The sequence below is a fragment of the Triticum aestivum genome, chromosome 4A (genome assembly GCF_018294505.1).
Source record: "Triticum aestivum cultivar Chinese Spring chromosome 4A, IWGSC CS RefSeq v2.1, whole genome shotgun sequence".
NCBI classification, from domain to species: Eukaryota; Viridiplantae; Streptophyta; class Magnoliopsida; order Poales; family Poaceae; genus Triticum; species Triticum aestivum.
The window spans coordinates 657890440-657909377 of record NC_057803.1 but is presented as its reverse complement, the minus strand read 5'-3'; the positions used below and the strand labels follow the sequence as shown (position 1 = coordinate 657909377).

Here is an 18938-nt window from a genome sequence, read left to right as displayed (position 1 = left end):
CCGCATGATTTCTACGTTTCTTGTTTGAACGCGTATTTTTGTCGGATTTCTAACAAGTGGATTTATGGCATCATGACTGAGGTTCTTCTCTATGCTTGCACTCAGCTGCGATGACAACTTACTTCCGAGCAAATCTGAAGCCTACAGGCTACAGAACAAAATACCTAAATCCAAAATCTTCTTCTTTGAGAAGCATGGGCACAGCTTACTGTTGGTGAGTTATAGCAGACTTTATCAGATTGCAGTATATCTTGTGCACTGAAAGGAACAAGTGGTACACCTCAAAGGGACAATGCTGATGATATTCATCCCAAATTTCAGGAGCATGGTGTCCATGTCTCATCCATCATCAAATGTGTTGGTCTCTACCGCCATTCGAGGCGCTATCATCGGGTTTTCGACTACATCCCACCGTCCGCAACCGAGCTAAATGAAGTCGACAAAGCTAGCAGGTAACCAAAATCACCACCCTGCAAATTCTTACATGATACATGCTGAATACATCGATTGCACTGCCACATGTTATGCATTGGTAAATGCAGCGACCTGACGTTCAGAACGTGCCCGGCGATGTTCTCGACGTTGGAAGACGGCACGGTGGTACGGGGACTCGCCGGGGTGCCCGAGGACGGGCCAGTGCTGCTGGTAGGCAACCACATGTTGCTGGGGATCGAGCTCATCTCTCTTGCCGCGGAGTTCATGCGGCACAAGAAGGCTGTCGTCCGTGGCATTGCACACCCGCTGCTGTTCCCAAAGAAGACGAAGACGTGGTCGGAGGGACACGACTTCTTCGACTTCCTCAACCTGTGGGGCGGCGTGCCCATGACCTACAAGTACATATACGAGTTGCTGGCAGCTGGGGAGTTGGTGCTCCTCTACCCAGGTGGTTACAGGGAGGCAATCCACTGCAAGGTACACAATACAATTTGATTTGGATTTTATACTTTGAATTCTGTCAAGTAAATGCTACTATTATAAACTTATTATATTTAAACTTGTGGATTGTAGGGTGAAGAGCACAGGATTTTCTGGCCAGACCAGACTGAATTTGTTAGGATGGCAGCTCAGTTGAATGCCACAATCGTGCCGTTTGGAGTCGTCGGAGAGGATGACCTCTTGAACGTAGGCCATCACCTGTTATTTCCGGATTAAGTCTGCCTTGCTTAATTTGCGAGTAAACACATTCTGCGGTCTTTTTAGGGGCTATTTCACACTAGAATCGAATAGATGAAACATCCATACTTCCATAGCCAAGATTTAACAGCCCTCAAACTGCCAGAGATCCAAAATTGTAAACACATGCATTGCATAGCAACTAATCAGCATTTCCCTTAGTTCATAGACTCGTACTCACATATATACATTCAAAAATCCGCAGCTTCAGTCTCCCACTTGCACTAGAGTCAATAATCTAGTTCACATCGCTATGTGATTTAACACCAATAGTTCACATCATCATGTGATTAACACCCATAGTTCACATCGCCATGTGACCAACACCCAAAGGGTTTACTAGATTCAGTGATCTAGTTCACATCGCTGTGTGATTAACACCCAAGGAGTACTAAGGTGTGATCATGTTTTTTTTGTGAGAGAATCTTAGTCAACGGGTCTGCCACATTCAGATCCGCATGTATTTTGCAAATTTCTATGTCAACAATGCTCTGCATGGAGATACTCTAGGTAATTGCTCCCACTTTCAATATGTATCTAGACCGAGACTTAGAGTCATCTAGATTAGTGTCAAACTTGCATCGGCGTAACCCTTTACGACGAACCTTTTTTTCACTTCCATAATCGAGAAACATATCCTTATTCCACTAAGGATAATTTTGACCTGCTGTCCAGTGATCTACTCCTAAATCACTATCGTACTCCCTTGCCAAACTCAGTGGTAGGGCATACAATAGATCTGGTATACAGCATGGCATACTTTATAGAACCTATGACTGAGGCATAGGGAATGACTTTCATTCTCTTTCTATCTTCTGCCGTGGTCGGGCTTTGAGTCTTACTCAACTTCACACCTTGTAACACAGGCAAGAATCCTTTCTTTGCTTGATCCATTTTGAACTTCTTCAAAATTTTGTCAAGGTATGTGCTTTGTGAAAGTCCAATTAAGCGTCTTGATCTATCTCTATAGATCTTAATGCCTAATATGTAAGCAGCTTCGCCGAGGTCTTTCATTGAAAAACTTTTATTCAAGTATCCCTTTATGCTATCCAGAAATTCTATATCATTTCCAATTAGTAATATGTCATCCACATATAATATCAGAAATGCTACAGAGCTCCCACTCACTTTCTTGTAAATACAGGCTTCACCGCAAGTCTGTATAAAACTATATGCTTTGATCAACTTATCAAAGTGTATATTCCAACTCCGAGATTCTTGCATCAGTCCATAGATGGATCGCTGGAGCTTGCATATTTAGTTAACACCTTTAGGATTGACAAAACCTTCTGGTTGCATCATATACAACTCTTCTTTAATAAATCTATTAAGGAATGCAATTTTGACATCCATTTGCCAGATTTCATTAAAATGTGGCAATTGCTAACATGATTCAGACAGACTTTAAGCTTCGATACGAGTGAGAAAATCTCATCGTATTCAACACCTTGAACTTGTTGAAAACATTTCGCAACAAGTCGAGCTTAGTAGATAGTAACACTACTATCAATGTCCGTCTTCCTCTTGAAGATCCATTTATTTAACATGGCTTGCTGATCATCGAGCAAGTCAATCAAAGTCCATACTTTGTTCTCATACATGGATCATATCTCAGATTTTATGGCCTCAAGCCATTTCGTGGAATCTGGGCTCACCATCGCTTCTTCATAGTTCGTAGGTTCATCATGATCTAGTAGCATGACTTCCAGAACAGGATTACCGTACCACTCTGGTGCGGATCTTACTCTGGAAGACCTACGAGGTTCTGTAGTAACTTAATTTGAAGTTTCATGATCATCATCATTAACTTCCTCACTAATTGGTGTAGTAGTCACAGGAACAGATTTCTGTGATGAACTACTTTCCAATAAGGGAGCAGGTACAGTTACCTCATCGAGTTCTACTTTCCTCCCACTCACTTCTTTCGAGAGAAACTTCTTCTCTAGAAAGGATCCATTGTTGGCAACGAATGTTTTGCCTTCGGATCTGTGATAGAAGGTGTACCCAACAGTTTCCTTTGGATATCCTATGAAGACACATTTCTCCGATTTGGGTTCGAGCTTATTAGGTTGAAGCTTTTTCACATAAGCATCGCAGCCCCAAACTTTAAGAAACGACAACTTTGGTTTCTTGCCAAACCACAGTTCATAAGGTGTCGTCTCAACGGATTTAGATGGTGCCCTATTTAACGTGAATGCAGCTGTCTCTAATGCATAACTCCAAAGCGATAGTGGTAGATCGGTAAGAGACATCATAGATCGCACCATATCTAATAAAGTACGGTTATGACGTTCGGACACACCATTATGCTGTGGTGTTCCATGTGGCATGAGTTTGTGAAACTATTCCACATTGTTTTAATTGAAGACCAAACTCGTAACTCAAATATTTTACCTCTGCGATCATATCGTAGAAACTTTTATTTTCTTGTCACAATGATTTTCCACTTCACTCTGAAATTCTTTGAACTGTTCAAATATTTCAGACTTATGTTTCATCAAGTAGATATCCCCATATCTGCTCAAATCATCTGTGAAGGTCAGAAAATAATGATACCTGCTGCAAGCCTTAATATTCACCGGACCACATACATCAGTATGTATGATCTCCAATAAATCTGTTGCTTGCTTCATTGTTCCGGAGAACAGCGTTTTAGTCATCTTGCCCAAAAGGCATGGTTCGCAAGCATCAAGTGATTCATAATCAAGTGATCCAAAATCCCATCAGCATGGAATTTCTTCATGCGCTTTACACCAATATGACCTAAACGACAGTGCTACAAATAAGTTGCACTATCATTATTAACTTTGCATCTTTTGGTTTCAATATTATGATTATGTGTATCACTACGATCGAGATCCAATGAACTATTTTCATTGAGTGTGTAACCATATAAGGTTTTATTCATGTAAACAGAACAACAATTTATTCTCTTACTTAAATGAATAACCGTATTACAATAAACATGATCAAATCATATTCATGCTCAACGCAAACACCAAATAACACTTATTTAGGTTTAACACTAATCCCGAAAGTATAGGGAGTGTGCGATGATGATCATATCAATCTTGGAACCACTTCCAACACACATCGTCACTTCACCCTTAACTAGTCTCTGTTTATTCTGCAACTCCCGTTTCGAGTTACTAATCTTAGCAACTGAACTAGTATCAAATACTGAGGGGTTGCTATAAACACTAGTAAAGTACACATCAATAACATGTATATCAAATATACTTATGTTCACTTTGCCATCCTTATTATCTGCCAATCACTTGGGGTAGTTCCGCTTCCAGTGACCAGTCCCTTTGCAGTAGAAACACTTAGTCTCAGGCTTAGGACCAGCGTTGGGCTTCTTCACTTGAGCAGCAACTTGCTTGCCGTTCTTCTTGAAGTTCCCCTTCTTCCCTTTGCCCTTTTCTTGAAACTAGTGATCTTGTCAACCATCAACACTTGATGTTTCCTTGATTTCTACCTTCGTCAATTTCCGCATTACGAAGAGCTTGGGAATCGTTTTTGTTATCCCTTGCATATTATAGTTCATCACGAAGTTCTACTAACTTGGTGATGGTGACTAGAGAATTCTGTCAATCACTATCTTATCTGGAAGATTAACTCCCACTTGATTCAAGCGATTGTAGTACCCAGACAATCTGAGCACATGCTCACTAGTTGAGCGATTCTCCTCCATCTTTTAGCTATAGAACTTGTTGGAGATTTCATATCTCTCAACTCGGGTATTTGCTTGAAATATTAACTTCAACTCCTGGAACATCTCATATGGTCCATGACATTCAAAACGCCTTTGAAGTCCCGATTCTAAGCCGTTAAGCATGGTGCACTTAAACTATCAAGTAGTCATTATATTGAGCTAGCCAAACGTTCATAACGTCTGCATCTGCTCCTGCAATAGGTACGTCACCTAGCGGTGCATCAAGGACATAATTCTTCTGTGCAGCAATGAGGATAAACCTCAGATTACGGATCCAATCCGCATCTTTGCTACTAACATCTTTCAACACAATTTTCTCTAGGAACATATCAAAATAAACACAGGGAAGCAACAACGCGAGCTATTGATCTACAACATGATTTGCAAAATACTACCAGGACTAAGTTCATGATAAATTTAAGTTCAGTTTAATCATATTACTTAAGAACTCCCACTTAGATAGACATCCCTCTAATCCTCTAAGTGATCACGTGATCCAAATCAACTAAACCATGTCCGATCATCACGTGAGATGGAGCAGTTTCATTGGTGAACATCATTATGTTGATCATATCTACTATATGATTCACGCTCGACCTTTCGGTCTCCGTGTTCCGAGGCCATATCTGCATATGCTAGGCTCGTCAAGTTTAACCTGAGTATTCTGCGTGCGCAACTGTTTTGCACCCGTTGTATTTGAACGTAGAGCCTATCACACCCGATCATCACGTGGTGTCTCAGCACGAAGAACTTTCGCAACGGTGCATACTCAGGGAGAACACTTCTTGATAATTTAGTGAGAGATCATCTTATAATGCTACCGTCAATCAAAGCAAGATAAGATGCATAAAAAGATAAACATCACATGCAATCAATATAAGTGATATGATATGGCCATCATCATCTTGTGCTTGTGATCTCCATCTCCGAAGCACCGTCATGATCACCATCGTCACCGGCGCGACACCTTGATCTCCATCGTAGCATCATTGTCGTCTCGCAAATCTTATGCTTCCACGACTATCACTACCGTTTAGTAATAAAGTAAAGCATTACATCGCGATTGCATTGCATACAATAAAGCGACAACCATATGGCTCCTGCCAGTTGCCGATAACTCGGTTACAAAACATGATCATCTCATACAATAAAATTCTGCATCATGCCTTGACCATATCACATCACAACATGCCCTGCAAAAACAAGTTAGACGTCCTCTACTTTGTTGTTGCATGTTTTACGTGGCTGCTACGGGCTTAAGTAAGAACCAATCTCACCTACGCATCAAAACCACAACGATAGTTTGTCAAATAGACTCCGTTTTAACCTTCGCAAGGACCGGGCGTAGTCATACTTGGTTCAACTAAAGTTGGAGAGACAGTCGCCCGCAAGCCATCTCTGTGCAAAGCACGTCGAGGGAACCGGTCTCGCGTAAGCGTACGCGTAAGGTTGGTCCGGGTCGTCTCGTCCAACAATACCGCCGAACCAAAGTATGACATGCTGGTAGGCAGTATGACTTGTATCGTCCACAACTCACTTGTGTTCTACTCGTGCATATAACATCAACATAAATAACCTAGGCTCGGATGCCACTGTTGGGTTTCGTAGTAATTTCAAAAAATTTCCTACGCACACGCAAGATCATGTGATGCATAGCAACGAGGGGGAGAGTATTGTCTACGTACCCAACGCAGACCGACTGCGGAAGCGATGACACGACGTAGAGGAAGTAGTCGTACGTCTTCACGATCCAACCGATCAAGCACCGAAACTACGGCACCTCCGAGTTCGAGCACACGTTCAGCTCGATGACGATCCCCGGACTCCGATCCAGCAAAGTGTCGGGGAAGAGTTCCGTCAGCACGACGGCGTGGTGACGATCTTGATGAACTACAGCAGCAGGGCTTCGCCTAAACTCTGCTACAGTATTATCGAGGAATATGGTGGCAGGGGGCACCGCACACGGCTAAGGAACAGATCACGTGGATCAACTTGTGTCAACTTGTGTCTTTGGGGTGCCTCTACCTCAGTATATAAAGGAGCCAAGGGGGGAGAGGGGCGCCGGCCAAGGAGGAGGGCGCAGGAGGAGTCCTACTCCTACCGGGAGTAGGACTCCCCCCCAATCCTATTCCAACTAGGATTCCCAAGGGGGAAAGAGGGAGAGGGGTGGCCGGCCACCTCTCCTAGTCCTAATAGGACTAGGGGAAGGGGGGAGGCGCGCAGCCCCCTTGGGCTGCCCCTTTCTCCTTTCCACTAAGGCCCATGAAGGCCCATATGGCTCCCGGGGGGTTCCGATAACCTCCCGGTAACCCGGTAAAATCCCGATTTCACCCGGAACACTTCTGATGTCCAAACATAGGCTTCCAATATATCAATCTTTACGTCTCGACCATTTCGAGACTCCTCGTCATGTCCGTGATCACATCCGGGACTCCGAACAACCTTCGGTACATCAAAATGCATAAACTCATAATATAACTGTCATCGTAACCTTAAGCGTGTGGACCCTACGGGTTCGAGAACAATGTAGACATGACCGAGACACGTCTCCGGTCAATAACCAATAGCGGGACCTGGATGCCCATATTGGCTCCTACATATTCTACGAAGATCTTTATCGGTCAGACCGCATAACAACATACGTTGTTCCCTTTGTCATCGGTATGTTACTTGCCCGAGATTCGATCGTCGGTATCTAATACCTAGTTCAATCTCGTTACCGGCAAGTCTCTTTACTCGTTCCGTAATACATCATTTCACAACTAACATATTAGTTGCAATGCTTGCAAGGCTTATGTGATGTGTATTACCGAGAGGGCCCAGAGATACCTCTCCGACAATCGGAGTGACAAAATCCTAATCTCGAAATACGCCAACTCAACATCGACCATTGGAGACACCTGTAGTACTCCTTTATAATCACCCAGTTACGTTGTGACGTTTGGTACTACCCAAAGTGTTCCTCTGGCAAACGGGAGTTGCATAATCTCATAGTCATAGGAACATGTATAAGTCATGAAGAAAGCAATAGCAACATACTAAACGATCGTGTGCTAAGCTAATGGAATGGGTCATGTCAATCAGATCATTCAACTAATGATGTGACCTCGTTAATCAAATAACAACTCATTGTTCATGGTTAGGAAACATAACCATCTTTGATTAACGAGCTAGTCAAGTAGAGGCATACTAGTGACACTCTGTTTGTCTATGTATTCACACATGTATTATGTTTCCGGTTAATACAATTCTAGCATGAATAATAAACATTTATCATGAAATAAGGAAATAAATAATAACTTTATTATTGCCTCTAGGGCATATTTCCTTCAAGTACAAGGTACTATAGCCCCCACACACATTGCTTGATGTCTGGATATGTTTCCTTGGTGTTTCTTCAACAAGGCAGAGAGGTACTGTTGGTGGCGCGACAACCTCACCTGTCATGGCGACGTGACAAGCTGGGAGACGGAGGCATGATGACGGTGACAATGACGTGATGCCTTTGACGTGCTCAAGTGGTGTGGCTCCGGCAACCTGTGTGGGTTATCTGGGACCACACCCGCTCTTTGTAGATGCAAGCCCCGGGAGATAATGGTAAGACTGTTGACCTCGTCTTCTTGCCTACCCACTATATATCAACAAAGGTTGCTGTTACCCGCAACTAAGAGTTCCCTGCATTATGATTGTTGTGAAAAAAAAACAAAGAGTTCACTGTCTATCATCATGGTTTCACATCAATACATTGTAAATAACTGGGTTATTGTTTAACAGTGTCAGTTTGTAGCACGTTTTGCCTTTTGACATTTTATTTTTAGTCTAAATAAAAAGAGTTGTTTTGCTTCCTCCAAGGATGGACCAGTTTGAGTTCAGTGGACATTTAAAATGTTGTTAGCCTCTGATGCTACTGTCCCAGTGTGAATTTGTTTAAGTCAAAGTTCTTCATGTATGTTCTTCTTGGCCTTCAGAGTATGGATTTTGTTCGTTTAGACTGCAGTTTACTGGAATCTGGATTCTTTTTAGGCAAAACCTCCAGGCTAGTTTGGTCCTTGTTTAGAAATTTGGACTCCCAGATACAGTGTTTACTATATATTGAAATTTGGACTCCCAGATACAGTGTTTACTACATATTGACACTACATATTTGGCCTCCCATTTTATATTGTTGTATAATATGCCGCTATGGGGAGTAGGGATCATTTGGCTGTGTGGTTGGTGTTGTGGACTGCCAGAAAGTAAGTCATATTTGAGCTTGAATTCACCAAGCGTCCTACTGACCCCTCTGATGTTTCATGTTTCTATTCTACTGCAGGAAACAATGGAGCAACTTCTGGTTTTCTGTTTTTGTTGGTCTTCATCGCTGAGCACTGGAGTTGGTGGTTTGCAGTTCCAGCGAGTGCGTCATGTTGTGTTGCTCAGCGCTGGCTACTGACTTGTCTCATATTGAAGCGCTGGCGCTCAGCTCGTCACCATTCAGTCACACTCGACATCTATCATTGTGAAGAAGGACGCTGTGATGGACATCATGACGGAGTAGTAGAAGCTGGGCTCATGTCTTTGATTGGATTCACTAGATTAGTTTGTCTTGTTGTTTTTAGAAGGAATTATGGTGAAGAGCTTGCTTGCTCTGTTTGATTCCTATTATTGATTTGGTAGGAGCAGTTTGTGAATTCCAAACATCTTGATTAATTCAAATTGGTATTCTTCGGAAGATGCGGGGCAAAATGACGATTTTTTATTTGCGGCATTGGATCTTTGCTCTGTAAATGTAGTTAGTTGCCTTGTTGCTGACTGTAACCTTTGGTCTTTTCATAGACCGGGCATCAATCAATGAAAAGATGCCATTTATTTCATGTAAAGAAAGAAAACTATTATTGGACCGAAGGAGAATCGTCTTACTTTGAAGTTGCCGATCGAATATGTTGCTTGGAGCTATGGAATTTGTAGTCCCTCGTTGGATTTACCATGTATCTCTGTTGAACTAGCTGAAGCATGCTTGCTTCATGTCATGCTGCTAAATTGTGCAAAATAAATTTGGTCTGGTCTGGCGAGACATTGTTTCACTATTGGAATCTAGTCAATTACTGGAAAATCTGTTGGAACTAGTTGTTTTAGTCAGATGTCTATCAAGGTTTGCTTTGTTGTTTTAGTTAGCTGATACTCCCTCCGTCCAAAAATACTTGTCATCAAAATAGATAAAAAGAGATGTATCTAGAACTAAAATACGTCTAGATACATCCCCTTTTATCATTTTAATGACAAGTATTTCCGGACGGAGGGAGTATCTATCTAAGAAAGAAACTTGATCCTAATCCAAAGAAGCAAGTGAAAAATCTGTTGGAATGAATTTATTCTAGTGAAATCAAAGTTTGCTTTGTTGTTTTAATTAGCTGACATGCCACCATCTATTGAGAGAAAGAAGGAAAGTTGAGATCCTAATCCAATGAAGCTGACACGTTCATCTACCAAAACAAGCAAGCAACCTGATACAATCCAAAAATCTATCTGTAGATTTTAACCTAAGTCATGAAACTTGGGGAGGCTTTTAATCTAGTAATGAAAGTGTAGTCAGCATAGTCAAAAAAAAAACTTTACATGGTTAAAAAGAGAAAAAACTGTAGTCAGTCTGAAGATACGTACCAACTCAAGTAATTAACCTGATACTACAATATAAGCATCATGCAGTTCAAGTCCATGCTAGATCATATCTATCTTGTGCATTGTGGAGTCCTGATACGTACCGTCACCATCGCCATTAGGTGGACCGGCCGCTCCAATTCCCCAACGGACTTGACTCAATCCAACGAGAATTAAGGAGTGCGTATCTATAGTCTCTCTCTCGTCTTGGAACAACGTCCTCCTTAATTATCTCTCGCCTTTCTCCTCGTTTCCACGCACTCCCATAAACTAATGTGTCCTCCTTTAATGGCTCCATCTCATCCACGGGTGGGCGATCCACTCGGCTCCAATCCATCGGCCACGGCCTCCTCTGGCGCGCCTCACGTGGATCCCTCTCCCATCCAACGACTCCCCTCGTCCCCCGCTCGTTCCTCTATCCCTATTTATGGCCTTGCGCCCCAATCTCGCCCCTCCTTTCTCCTTAACGCCTCGCATCATCTCCAACAAGTACGTCGAGCGGCCAGCAACCACAGGCGGTTCCGGTGATGGAGTGCTCGGCAAGCACGACACCAGGAGACGATCCGCCGCCGGACAGATCGGTCCGCCGGGCTCGCAGCAAGATCACTACAGCTAGTATCTTGTGGCAAGGCCCGTTTCTCTGTAAGACCACATTCTTTTGATCTAACCTTCTCTTACTGAAATCTTGTGGTATGATTAGTTTCACTACTTCCAGTTAAAACTCGTCTTGGTTCGACCAGAAGAAGATGAAAACAGTTTTGGTTCCCGATTGGCAAGCAGTATTCTGAGATATTCCAGGTCTGCTTTCATTTCGCCCATGTAACTTCTTCAATTACAGAAACTTACAAAAGCAAATAAGAACCAACTACTTACAGCCAAACAACCAGACATGTTGCTTTTCTTATGTCTCTTTGGAGTATTAAGAGTTTACGTAGGACTATACAAATCCATTTGGACATGATTTTACGAGAATTTACAGATGCCATTGTCATAATACCAGTGAGTGTTGTTACTATTCTCAATGCAGAAAGCTTGGTATAAATAAAACCAGAGGCAGAACAATTGCATGGCAGTCAACCCAGCCTGTTTCAGCCAACAGATCTAATAATGAATTGAAAATTGGAATTTGTATTGGTCAATGATAATTCCACCAAATATATAATCAGCTGGGAGCACTTGGTGTAGGCGTCTCTCAGCTCCAACTGCTATTCCAAATCAACATCCAACACTGATATCGCCTTCTCATATGCGATCGTGATGCTGCATAATTAAAGATGTTTTAGGTTGACAGTATGAAGGTTGAAAAAACTTGTACGACAACATAACATACTAGCTGAAAACAAAAAATTCAATCACTTTGTTCCTTCATTATGGTTTATTAAAAGCCCTTCAGTAGTTTTACATATCTAAATTACACTAGCTAGAAGTACTTTCATGCATGTTCTGGAATGCTTTCACGTTCCAGGATTTTCTCTAGATTCATTAGAACTGCAGTTGCCTTCTGACACAAGCTTGTCAATGTTTTCCCTTTTTGTTTCATTTTGCCATTTTTTTTTGTGGTCAGATATGCACAAGCATTAATAGGATACTAGCTTGGCCTATCTTGACTGTGCCAAACTGCACTGTAGAACACTAGCTCTATTAGGTATCTCTTTGGTGGTATTATTGCAGCATTTTGTGTCGTCCCTTTGGCTTGTCTTGCCTTTTTTTTTCTTTAATCTTTGGTATTGCATAATGAGCTTTCTTATGTCGCATTGACGATGTGGTAGAATGCCAAGAGAGGTAGTTGTTGTTTATTGCGCGAGGGAAGACGTTGAGTTTCTATTTCCTTCGGGTGTAAAGTGACCTCTTGATGTGTGCAACACAGTTCTTGTAATATCATGCAGTGCTTGCCTGACTTGCGTTAGAAATAAAAAACCTCCCCAACGTGTTATGCTGTCGAAATTTCGATTGAAAATTGCCCCGGCTTGTCGAAATTTTAGCCTTGTTTGTAAGAAAACATAAGCTTTAGGGTGTTTAATGCAAAATGAAGGCCTTCTTTGTAAGAAAACAAAAGCTTTAGGATGTTTAATGCAAAAGTAACAACCGCTCATGTGGCGATGAGAGGAGACGGGAATGAGACTGCACCGCCGTATAAGAAGCCCCCCCCCCCCCCCTCTCTGGCCCCCAATTAGTGATTCATTGTTATTGAGCCTTCCTCGCCTTCCCTCTCTCTCCAATCCCCTATAGGCTATAGCAACCCCGACGCCGGTCCTCCTCCAGCAGCGGCACGACCGCAAATCTCTTCTAATGAGGCCATTCCGCGGAGCACTGCCACAAGGCGGAAAACATCAATGATGTCTAGCGGCGGGGATGCGTGCACCATGAGGCGGCACCGGGTTTTAGATCCATTATGCACGACGGTCGAGTCAGGATGACGTCGTAGGTAGCTATACACTGTTGAAGACATTTTCTTTTGAAATGAAACTATTGAAGATGAGATGTTTACAATAGATGGATCGATTGATCCGTACAGTACAGGCAAGAGCTGGCTGCACGTAGGAACCAGATGTGACATGCATGGTTATATATCTCTGACTGCTTGGACGTGAAATGAGGCTTTCTTTTATGTGAAAAAGAGAAGAATGAACCACAAACGATACACGTAGGTAGGCACGTCGCGACGCAAGTTGATCCTCCTTGCAAGTTCAAAGCAAAATACAAGTCCGCGATGCCATACGTACGACGACGCGATGCCGGCGGGAAACACGTATACGTACGTGTAAAGAGCTAGTGTCTGTTTTCCTTGTACCGTCGGGACTCGGTTGCCGATTCGAATCCGACTGGACTCGACTCGATTGCCTCCGTCCGTCTCGGCGTACGTGTGGATGCTGCATGGGCCGACTCGGACCTGAAGCTGTCCATGAGAGTACATATAATAGGACATCTAGCCACCTCCCTTCAATCCATCAAACCAAACCACATCCAGCAGATCGACACACACGGTACGACCAACCTCCATCGAACAGCCGACGTGATCGAGGTCGATCGACAAGCTTAAGGTAGCCGGCAAGCCAGCCAACATGGGCTGCAGCATGAGCCGCCTCCTCAAGGCTACCGTCGCTCTGGTCATACTCGTCCTTCTCTTCATGCCCGGGGCCATGGCAGCCGCCGCCGCAAGCTTCGACGCCTCGCGGGCACAGCAGCTGCCCCTGCCGCCCGGAGAAGTGCACGGGCCCGAGAGCGTCGCCTTCGACGCTCAGGGCCGAGGCCCCTACAGCGGCGTCTCCGACGGCCGCATCTTGAGGTGGAACGGGCCCAAGCTCGGCTGGACGACATACGCCTACGGACCAGGCTACGACAGCGAAACGTGCACCACATCCAGGTTTGGCACCGAGGCGGACATAGAGAGCCGCTGCGGCCGCCCGCTTGGCCTGCGCTTCAACGAGAAAACGGGCGACCTCTACGTGGCCGATGCGTACAAAGGGCTTATGCGTGTGCCGCCCGGCGGCGGGGAGGCCACCGTGTTGGTCGACCAGATTGATGGCATGCCGCTGCGCTTCACCAACGGGGTTGACGTCGATCAAGTCACCGGTCAAGTCTACTTCACCCACAGCTCGATGAACTACGACAGGTCAGAACACGAGATGGTCACCAAGACGGGGGACTCCACGGGCCGCCTTATGATGTATGATCCACGAACATCGGACGCCACCATGCTCCAACCTAGGATGACATACCCGAACGGCGTCTCGCTCAGCGCCGACCGCACGCACCTCGTGGTCGCATCTACCGGCCCATGCAAGCTGCTGAGGCACTGGATAAGAGGGGTCGACGCGGGCAAGTCCGAGCCATTTGCCGACCTGCCGGGCTACCCAGATAATGTCAGGCCCGACAGGAAAGGAGGTTATTGGGTGGCGTTGCACCGTGAGAAGAATGAGTTGCCCTTTGGCCGTGATAGCCATCTTCTTGCGGTCAGGGTCGGGGCCGATGGGAAGATAGTTGAGCAGATGAGAGGGTCAAAGAAAGTCAGGCCAACCGAGATCATGGAAAGAGATGACGGCAAACTCTACCTGGGTTCGGTGGAGCTTCCTTATGTCGGCGTAGTAAAAAGGAAGTAGAGAGAAGTAGAGGATAGTATCTATAGGATGGCTTTTAGTTTTTTATTATTCTTGCGACTAAATGTAATGCTCCAGTTTCTTTTTGTATCAGGCAAACTATTGTAATCCTTATGTTTATGATCAGACCCTTTGTTTTTTTGCTTCATTTTAATGCTCGGCATGATACTGATGTCATTTATTGCTATGCGCTAGAGAGATGCAAACTTGAAGAGACGGACGTAGGATGGTTCTTCACCGCTGTGACAGTCCCGGCGACCTCTACCCAGTTCAGTCGCCGTCATCTCCGGGTGGTCCTCGAGCTTTTTCCGCCGGCGTCGATCTTTGGCATGCTCGTCTCGGGCATCCTAGCACCTCTTCACTTCATCAAATAATGAGAGGATTTTCTTTTTCATGTAATAAAACGGCCGCTCACTCATGTGAAGCCTGCCGGTTAGGCAAACATGTTCGCCTTCCTTTTAGCTCCTCTTCCACAGTTGCATCTTTTCTGTTTGAGTTAATTCATAGTGATGTATGGACATCTCCAGTACCCAGTAATTTTGGTTATCTTTATTATCTGGTCATACTGGATGATTACTCTCACTTTGTGTGGACATTTCCTCTTCGTAGGAAATTCGATGTTGCCGCTACTCTCATTGCATTCTATGCTTATGTCTCCACACAGTTCGGGTGACCCATACTCGCACTTCAGACCGACAACGGGAAAGAATTCGACAATCTCACCATCCGCCATCTCCTTTCCACCCACGGCACCGTGTTTCGTCTCACGTGCCCATACACCTCCCAGCAGAATAGTCGTGCCGAGCGCATCCTATGCACACTCAATGAGTGTGTGCGCACCCTTCTTTTCCATGCCTACATGCCTTCTCGGTTTTGGCCCCATGCCCTCGCCACCGCCACCCTCCTCCTCAATCTCCGGCCATGCCGTACGCGCTGGAACTATGCGCCTCATCATCTCTTATATGGCACTCCTCCCTCCTATGATGGTCTCCGTATTTTCGGTTGCCTTTGCTACCCCAACACCACCGCCACCACCGCTCATAAACAAGCTCCTCGTTCCGTTCCATGTGTCTTCCTTGGTTACCCGGCCAACACTAAGGGTTATCGCTGCTACGACCCTGTGTCTCACCGTGTCATCACGTCACGACACGTGTACTTTGATGAGCTTGTGTTTCCCTTTGCTCAGGAACAGGTGGTGTCGTCTTCCCCTCCCGCGACGGGCTCTCCTCCGCGCCGCCGCTAGCTACCGGCTTTGGGTGCTCTGGCACCCCCGCCCGCGGCTTCCTCCTCCGGATCGGGGCCCTCTGCGGCTCCCTCCTCCGGCTCAGCGCCCTCGTCGCCTGGAGCCCCGTCGACGCCGCCTACGTCGCCCCGCTCCCACGCCATGCATGCTGGGCCGCCGGCTGGGTCGGCCTCACCTGGCGCCGCCTCCCCTGGTGCGGCCTCTACGGGCACGGCTTCGACCCCGCCTCAGTCGCCCGCCTCGCCCGCCCCGTCGGGTGGCTTCCCCGACGCCACGGCCTCGACTCCCGCTTGGTCCGCCTCTCCCGTCGACGACATGGAGGCCACTGCCTCTCCCGTGGACGCCGTGGAGGCCACGGCCTCACCGCCACCCGCGGCTGCTCCGACGGCCGGGCCCGTCACCCGTTCGCGCACCGGGGTTTTTCGCCCGAGTTCCCGCTATGCGGATGACTACGTCTGCACCGCCTCGATGTCCGCTCCTTCCCCGCTGCCGTCCTCGGTTCGGGCCACTCTCCGCAACCCTCTCTGGATGGCCGCCATGCAGGAGGAGTTCGACACTTTGCAGCGGAACCGGACTTGGCAGCTTGTTCCCCGTCCCCGACACGCTAACGTGATCACCGGGAAGTGGGTCTTCAAACACAAGCTTCGTCCCGACGACACTCTGGATTGCTACAAGGCGCGTTGGGTTGTTCGTGTTTTCCGGCAACGCGCCGGTGTGGACTTCACCGACACTTTCGCTCCGATTGTTAAGCCTAGGACGATCCGCACTGTTTTACAGTTAGCGGTCTCTCGTGCCTGGCCAGTTCATCAGATGGATGTCTCCAACGCCTTTCTGCATGGTCATCTTGAGGAGCAGGTCTTCTGTCAGCAGCCCACGGGGTTTGTTGACCCGGCGTGTCCTGATCATGTGTGGCATGCCGCTGCGCTTCACCAACGGGGTTGACGTCGATCAAGTCACCGGTCAAGTCTACTTCACCCACAGCTCGATGAACTACGACAGGTCAGAACACGAGATGGTCACCAAGACGGGGGACTCCACAGGCCGCCTCATGATGTATGATCCACGAACATCGGACGCCACCGTGCTCCAACCTAGGATGACATACCCGAACGGCGTCTCGCTCAGCGCAGACCGCACGCACCTCGTGGTCGCATCTACCGGCCCATGTAAGCTGCTGAGGCACTGGATAAGAGGGGTCGACGCGGGCAAGTCCGAGCCATTTGCCGACCTGCCGGGCTACCCAGATAACGTCAGGCCCACAGGAAAGGAGGTTATTGGGTGGCGTTGCACCGTGAGAAGAATGAGTTGCCCTTTGGCCGTGATAGCCATCTTCTTGCTGTCAGGGTCGGGGCCCATGGGAAGATAGTCGAGCAGATGAGAGGGTCAAAGAAAGTTAGGCCAACCGAGATCATGGAAAGAGATGACGGCAAACTCTACTTGGGTTCGGTGGAGCTTCCTTATGTCGGCGTAGTAAAAAGGAAGTAGAGAGAAGTAGAGGATAGTATGTATAGGATGGCTTTTAGTTTCATATTATTCTTGCGACTAAATGTAATGATCCAGTTTCTTTTTATATCAGGAAAACTATTGTAATCCATATTTTTATTAGCAAACCATTTGTTCTTTATTTCATTTTAATGTCAGACAAGTTGCCGATGGCGCTTACTGGTATGCCCTAGAGAGATGCAAACTTGAAGAGACGGACGTAGGGTGTGTCGACGGAGCCGATCCACATATATCCGTTCCGCTCCACTATCTCACTCACCATGGAGTCGCTGAACCCACGCAGCGCCACGGCCACCAAGCCGTTCTTGGCATCTCCGGTGACGACGACCCTGATGGCGCTCATGGAGTTCGCCGTGGTACCGTTCTATTCCCCATTCTTTTCTCGGTTCAAGCCCGCCCAGGCCAGTACCCATCCCTGGTCGCCTCTGTCGGGGCGCACGTTGTCCGGGTACCACGGTAGGTTGGCAAGCACCTCTGTTTTCCCCGCCGTGGGTCCGTGCAGCCAGTGACAAAGCAGCCTGCATGACAATGTCTTGGCGACAACGAGATGCGCCCTGTGGGCGCTCACAGCCACGCCGTTGGGAGCACTGATCCTACAATTTGTGCTTGTGCATGGGGCTCACCCGTATCCGTGCTGGGCCTAGTAGCAAGGGAGGTTGGAGAGCAGCGTATCGTCGACGTCCAAGGCCCATGCTCCAGATGATCGACGACGACTCCATCACCATGTCGGCCAGCGGTGACACGGCCGGGTGTCTGCATTGACCACGGCTCCCGCGGCGATGGCAGGCAGGACCACCGCGATCGAGGACAGGCGCCAGAAACAATACGCAACCGCGTTTGCATCCAGGTCCACGCCAAGGTTGTCGTGGCAACAGGAGGAAGGCGCCGGCACGGACACTGGACGAGCCGACATCCAAAGCTGTTGTGTTGGCTTGATGGACTCCGCGCGATGGCAGGAGCTCGCTCGGTCACGTTGCCGCCCTGCGCGACACGACGAGACGCCGCAACCGAGAGATGAGGTGGCGCTCTGTTCTGTGGCCCGCTGTCAGTGTCAGCGCTAGCTCGCCCAATCCCATCATTGTTGCTCTTCTGTGTGGTCGTGCCGCCAGCGTGAAGGGAAGTCAAAACCAACACGAAGCCAGGATGTCAAGCCCGAGCAAGCATTAGCCAACCAAACAGTTCTCCGAAAATAAACCAGCCAACAATATTTTATCTTACGGATCCATGAAACAGAATACTAAAGAGAAGAGAATATGAACATCAACTGGAGTTCTGCACCATGGGGACAGTTCATTCTCCAAGCAATTCTGAGACTGAGAAGTTCGCCCCAATGCCGATCCAGCAAAAGAATGCAACGATGAAGAAGCACAGATTGAGCGTCGTCACAGAGCACCTTCCACCGATGAAGTTTGCCGCCGAGCTTCACAAGGATGCTGTGAATGTTTCTGTAAGTACGCCTTTGAAAACAACAGTCATTTCTTAGAGCATCTACAACCGCGAGTAGCTAATCCGGCCCTTCTCAAACGTCCGCGGGCGCGTTCGTAGACCGTGATCTGTCACCCTTCATTTC

The 18938-nt window shown here is 46.8% G+C and overlaps 2 protein-coding genes, 1 long non-coding RNA gene and 1 pseudogene across 3 annotated transcripts; all 4 read left to right on the top strand.

Moving 5' to 3' along the window:
* The first annotated feature begins 53 nt into the window (after window positions 1–53).
* On the top strand, window positions 54–1152 carry LOC123084205 (acyltransferase-like protein At1g54570, chloroplastic). The gene is made up of 4 exons (XM_044505928.1): window positions 54–214; window positions 322–452; window positions 543–912; window positions 1009–1152. Exons 1-4 carry the CDS (start codon window positions 92–94, stop codon window positions 1150–1152), a joined length of 768 nt encoding a protein of 255 aa, XP_044361863.1. The 5' UTR covers window positions 54–91.
* A 9679-nt stretch (window positions 1153–10831) lies between these two features.
* Window positions 10832–15185, top strand: LOC123087914 (uncharacterized). The gene is made up of 3 exons (XR_006441583.1): window positions 10832–11167; window positions 11241–11323; window positions 14818–15185. It is a non-coding gene; the product is annotated as an uncharacterized lncRNA (long non-coding RNA).
* LOC123087913 (protein STRICTOSIDINE SYNTHASE-LIKE 10) lies at window positions 12749–14748 on the top strand. Its single transcript, XM_044510031.1, has one exon. It carries the CDS (start codon window positions 13588–13590, stop codon window positions 14623–14625), a length of 1038 nt encoding a protein of 345 aa, XP_044365966.1. The 5' UTR covers window positions 12749–13587; the 3' UTR covers window positions 14626–14748.
* A 1596-nt stretch (window positions 15186–16781) lies between the features above and the next one.
* LOC123087912 (protein STRICTOSIDINE SYNTHASE-LIKE 10-like) lies at window positions 16782–17406 on the top strand (annotated as a pseudogene).
* Window positions 17407–18938: the final 1532 nt, after the last annotated feature.

Excerpts from the sequence above, each read along its gene's own strand:
- LOC123084205 (XM_044505928.1), top strand. The coding sequence starts at position 92 with ATGCTTGCACTCAGCTGCGATGACAACTTACTTCCGAGCAAATCTGAA. Across the intron at positions 215-321 it reads ATGGGCACAGCTTACTGTTG|GAGCATGGTGTCCATGTCTC; the intron begins GTGAGTTATAGC and ends CCCAAATTTCAG. Across the intron at positions 913-1,008 it reads GGGAGGCAATCCACTGCAAG|GGTGAAGAGCACAGGATTTT; the intron begins GTACACAATACA and ends TGTGGATTGTAG.
- LOC123087913 (XM_044510031.1), top strand. The coding sequence starts at position 13,588 with ATGGGCTGCAGCATGAGCCGCCTCCTCAAGGCTACCGTCGCTCTGGTC.